Raw genomic sequence first — 6,000 nt, 5'->3', positions numbered from 1 at the left:
GGGAGATGTTCAATAAATTTCCACTTTCTTTGAAATCATTTAGGAAAAGGCTAGAAAAGCAACAGATAGGGAATCTGCCACCTGGGCGACTGCCCTAAATGAAGATCAGTATTCATTCGTTCATAAACAGAAGTCTGAATGAACTAAAGTATACAAAAGTAAGAAAAACTTCCTCTCTTTAGGATATTAGTACAGGTTACAACTCTGATACAAGTCAGCATTTCTCACGAACTCACACGAAACTGCCTACACTCAATGTACCTGCACAAATTAACAGAATCGTATTATTTAATATTAATTATAAAAATATAACTGACTATTGTTTTAAGAAAGTAGAACAATCCTCTCTTGGTCTCAGACCAAGGCAATTACATACAGTGCCTCTAAAACAAGAGTTTGTACAGTTCAGGAATTTTATGATAAAAGTGTATTATGCATATAGGCCTAATTACAGAATAACAATCAAGTATAAAACATCATAAGATGGTGTGTCATGTTCTGCTGTCATTTACGTGTGTTTATCATTCACTTGAAGAAATACGTTCATGATTTATCAATCATCTAATCATTCTCTTCGACTGATCTTGAGATGGATGCCGTCCGCCGAAGCCGTGACCAAAGACGTAGGTTGAAACCGTATTGGTATTGCTGTGCGCTTGCTTGGTGAAAACTGGAAATCCCTTAGCAGAGTTGCCATTCCCAGTTTAGCTTGCAGGAGTCCAAATCGCATACCTGAAAATGGGAATGGGAAATTTTGAAAAAAAAAACAAAACAAATATTAACCAAGATCCAAGGAGATTTAGCAAACACTTTCATACATTAAGAGTTTGTGTTCAGTTACGTCAAAATTATTTGAACAGCAGGAAGTAATTAACAGAGATTATTTGCAGAATACTTTGAGATCCAATCATTTTAATCACTAGTGGAGAACAGAGTCCCAGAAGGATCCATTCTCTGCACTCTAGTTATCATTACTATGATAACGATACCTCTACAGCTTATGAATAGTTTATTATTATTGCATTATGCTGATGGTACATCACTCTTGACTTGAGAAAATCTGCAGCTCTAGACATCAAATAAGACGATTTTAAGACGAATTTTTAACCCGTTCATCCCCATTTCCTTTTCAGCCTTATGCATGCACCATACCAGATTTTTATATATGATTCGGCAATGGTTAAAATAGGCTTAAAATATCTTGTATTTACACAGCTACTGAACATTCATGGAACGACAATATAGCAATAGTTTTATCTTGTCTCTTTTACCAAAACTTGACAATAATGATGGGTAGCTCGTGAATGAGTCGTTCAAAATGAACGCTTCATTCCTATGAAATGTGAACTAACCACTCAATTTCAATGAACTGGTAGTTCAAACACTTCACAGTTCTCGCACTTCATAACATTCACAGCTCATTCGATTCGTCCCTTGCTCGCTCACTCTTTTTCTTTCCCCTCCCACTATCGGGGTCACTCACCATTCCTTCACTCCCAGGCTATCCTAGCTGTCAATTGCGTTCTTAAAATATTTCCTTCTTTATATGAAACAGGGCCGACGACCTTCGATGTTCGTTCCCTTAAAACAACAAGCAAGGCTTTATATGAGACAAGCTTCTCTGTTTATAATATTAATAATAATTGACGGTGTAAAACCATGTAACAGCGTTGTGGCTAATATTTAACTAAGAAATGTATACATAAGATACAAAGGATGTATTTTTTTTTAATTCGTTAGGGCCATCTATGGACCACGGTGCTTGTGTTTTAGCTGTTTCTTGAAGTCATCGTCGTTGTTTGCCACAATTGGTGTTCTTAGCGGCTGGTTTGGCAGCTGTTTTCTTGTTGGTACCTCGAGCTTTCCTGATGGCCCAGTAGTCCTTCATTTTCCGGCTAAATTCAATCTTACGTTCCTCAGACCATTTCCTGGTCTCGTCTTTTGGTCTGTGGGTAACTTCTGTGAGGGATGTTACAAAGGATTTAGTTTTAAGAGTTGAATGATAGTTACTCCGATCAGCTATGTCGTTTTGATTTATGTGGAGTTCCGAAAGGTCCTTCTCCACTTGCTTCATCCACACGAACCCAGTAGCTTTGCCCTTGTTAGCAGCCTTGAAGATCCTATGAGATAATCTATTTGAGTCCATTCTGGATAGGTGTCCGTAAAAAGCCAGTCGCCTTCTTCTGATGGCATCTATGAGATTTTCTTGGTGTTTATATAGCTCACGATTTGGTTGATACCATCGGCTTCCATCTGGTAAAATTCTTGGTCCCACTATCCGTCTCAGGAACTTTCTTTCTTGTACCTCGAGGGCTCTTAGTGGGGTCTTCTTAGTTAAATATAGACACTCTGCTGCATAGAGGACTGACGGTCTGATTACTGCATTGTAGTGTCTTAGTTTGACATTCATCGACAGATTTTTTGAAGCATACAGCTTTCTACAGGCATGGTAAGCCTTATCTAGTTTGAGTCTCCTGTGTTCAAGAGCCATTGTTTCGCTGAGGTCCTCTGAGAACCATTCCCCAAGGTACTTTACACTTTTGACTCTCTTGATGTAGATATTATCACTGACTCTCATCTTTCCAGGGGCATCTTTGATGTTAGTAACAAACTCGGTCTTTCCTATGTTGATCAAAAGACCCGTTTTAGCCGCTATTGAGTGCAGTGTTTGGAGCTGAGTAGTAGCCTCCTGTATGTCATTTGCCAATAAAGTCAGATCGTCTGCAAAGGCTAGGCATGGTATCCTCAGGTTGTCTGCTTTAATCCCCATCCGTAATCCAGTGTTCTCTGGAAGGAATCTCATCCACTCTCTAATTATCTTTTCCAGAACGCAGTTAAATAATATACATGAGATGCCATCTCCTTGTCTCACCCCTGTTTTAATGGCGAAACTCTCCGAGAGTTGTCCTCTAAACTTTACTCTGGCTGTGGTATTGTGCAAGGTTGCTTGCACCAGCCTGTTGATCTTGTCGTTAAGTCCTAGTTCTCTTAATGTATTGTAAAGAGTAATTCTATCTACTGAGTCGTATGCTTTCTGGAAGTCGACAAATATAGCTACCCATTGTCGAGCTCTTGATTTGCTGTATTGAAGGATGGTCTTCAGATTTTGTATCTGCTCGGTACAGGACCTCGATGCTCTGAACCCTGCTTGATATTCTCCTAACTCTTTATCCAACTGTCTTGTGACATGGCGTTCCAGAATCTTGGAAAATATCTTATAGGTAACAGCAAGGAGTGATATTCCTCTGTAGTTACTGGGATCTGTTTTGCTTCCCTTCTTGTGGATTGGATGGATAATGGCTGACGTCCAATCATCTGGGAGCCTCTCACTAGTCCATATGTCCAGAATTACTTTATGTATGCTCCTGAAGGTGTGTTCTCCGGCATGTTTTAGCATTTCTGCTACTATCCCGTCTTCTCCAGAAGCTTTATTGTTCTTGAGTAATTTAATTACATCTCTGACTTCTTCATACGTTGGAGGAGGGATAAACTCAGTATTGGGGTTAGTTGGTTCTGTAACTTGGAGACGTTCAATAGGTTCTTCTGCATTTAAGAGTCCTTTGAAGTAGTTAGCTAGGGTCTTGGTACAATCGCTGTCATTAAGACACAGCGATCCATCTGGTCTCTGGAGATGTAAAGCAGGGGAAGCGAATTGGGTTGTTTGTTGCTTGAGGCCCTTGTATAGATCTCTAGAGTTGTTCCTTACAAAATCCTCCTCTGCTTGCTTAATCAGTTCCTGGTTGTGCTTCCTCTTGGCCCCTCTTATGATGCTCGACGTAGTTTTCCTCTGTGCAATGAAGGCTTGTAAATTAGCTTCGTTCTTATGTACATTCCATTTGATCCACGCTAGCCGCCTAGCTTCTATAGCTTTATCACATTCGCTGGACCACCACGGATGCTTGTTCCCTTTAGGTCTATTGGGGATTGTTTCCTGAGCCGCTACTGTTATGGCATCCCTAAGTTGATCCCATTTTGTAGATGTGTTAATCCTGTTGGTATTATGAATCAGCCTCTCTTGGTAACTAGTGCTGTCTTCTTTGAGTTTGGTGATATCAAACCTAGGGATCTTCGTGTTTTTTGCTAACATACCCGTGGTCTTTATTAGTGGTTTCAGGTTCGTTTTAACCAGAGACAGGTAGTGATCAGAGTCAATGTTGGCTCCTCGTATCACTTTGACATTCATAATATCCCTGTGGTGCAGCTTGTCTATTGCTACGTGGTCAATTTGGAATTCACCCATCATGCTATTTGGGCATCGCCATGTCATTGCCTTTCTGGGAAGGTGTTTGAAAGCTGTAGACATCAAAAGTAATCCATACTTGGTGCAGACACTGATTAAGCGTTCCCCATTTTTGTTGGTTCTCTTATGGGCAGGATATCTTCCGACAATCTTCCGGTATTTCTGTTCTCTACCGATCTGGGCATTGAAATCTCCTAACAATATAGTCGTATGATGATTTGGTACTTTATCAAGGGTTTCTTCAAGGGCATCCCAGTACTGGTTTGTCATTTCTGGGTTTTTCCTGTTAGAGTCATTGGTAGGAGCGTGGAAGTTAATCATTGAGTATCCCCTATTCTGGCATCTGAAGGAAAGCACCGATGTTCTATCGTTTGGTGATGAAAAGTCAAGTATGCTTTTAACCAGTAGATGGTGTACTGCGAAACCAGTCCCAAGGAATGGTACATTTTCCATTACTCTATTACCAGGTTTCCCTTTATATATTCTATATCCTTGAGACTCTATGGCTTCTTCGTCCGGAAACCTAGTCTCTTGGAGAGCTGCTATACTGATGTTCTTGTCGTTCAGTACATCAAGTGTATGCTTAAGCTTTCCGGTCTTGATCAAGGAGTTTATATTGATTGTGGCTAGATACGTAATATTTCGTTTCAAGTTTCGTTTAGATCCGACTGGGTCACATGAAGGTGTAGGTCCCCCAGAATCCGATGACCTACTTGTGGATTGTCTACCACCTGAGGTATTATGTTCATTAAGTTTGTACTTCATGTTTGATACAGTCTATCACACAAGTGATTAGGTTAGGTCACCCGAAGGTAACAAGTTTTTAACTATCAGGGTTGTAAGCCCTGAAGACCCCAGCACTGATCGGTTCACTGACCCAGTTTCCGCTGGGATTGGTTACCCAACCTCCACTGGGTTGCTCAGTTTAGCAGGGACACCTCGTGCAGGTTACGTGCTGGAGTTGGAGTGAAAGAGGCTAGTTGGATTCTCTTGCTGAATCCAATATGTTATGTTGCAGATGGCCGGCAACGACGCATTTCACTCCCTTTTGTCCGGAGTCACATGGACTCCCCCCAGGTTCATTCCCGGAGCCAAAGGATGTATTAGTAATGTAAATATCAAATAATCTCATTATACAGTATTATACTCCAAAAAACTGGTTAGGTTACCTAATGATGTTTTAAGTACAATTAATTTTCTAGCTTTTTTTTTCGTAAGGTGAGAGTGTGAACAGTTAAATATATAACATCCAACTAAATCATATTTCCCATCGTTCTTTACAATAAGCTATGGAAAGCATAGTTTGTTCTGTGCCAGTTTGTTACAAAGAACTGATTTAATCTCGTATACATTGTCCCTATCAACCATCGTGTCCATCATCTAGATCAGAGGTGCTCAGCTGGGCGCCCATTGAGGCTAGCCCAGTGCGTCCGGGCAGGCGTGACGTAAATGCGGGCAGCTTGCGTGACAAGCATACGTCACAGTGAAGCGAGAGAGTGAACACGTTTTGCAGAGAAGGGAGGGAGCATTGACGTTCACTCGTGATCAAGAAGCTCACCTCGACTACTCAGCGAAATGCAGTATTTTAAACAAAGCTCTATAATCGCAAAAAAACAAAAAAGTATGACCTCTTCAAGATATTCCGGATTGATTTATACTGCTTTCGATATAAACAGTCATATTTTCTTATATTTATTCATTCAAAGAAAACTGACACGTTAAATGTTTTTGGTACAATCTACAAAGGTACATGGTTTAAG

The 6,000-nt window shown here is 40.5% G+C and overlaps 1 protein-coding gene across 1 annotated transcript in view; it reads right to left on the bottom strand.

The window, feature by feature from the left end:
- Positions 1-412: 412 nt before the first annotated feature.
- The window catches only part of LOC136875570 (probable cytochrome P450 6a13), a 62,737-nt gene continuing 57,149 nt past the window's right edge, over positions 413-6,000 (bottom strand). Inside the window, exon 5 of the mRNA XM_067149119.2 lies at positions 413-732. Coding sequence (XP_067005220.2) covers positions 566-732 — 167 coding nt within the window. The 3' untranslated portion in view covers positions 413-565. The remainder of the gene's footprint in view (positions 733-6,000) is intronic.

This window comes from Anabrus simplex, chromosome 1, assembly GCF_040414725.1.
Source record: "Anabrus simplex isolate iqAnaSimp1 chromosome 1, ASM4041472v1, whole genome shotgun sequence".
In the NCBI taxonomy this organism is placed as follows: Eukaryota; Metazoa; Arthropoda; class Insecta; order Orthoptera; family Tettigoniidae; genus Anabrus; species Anabrus simplex.
This window is presented reverse-complemented; position numbering and strand designations above follow the sequence as displayed.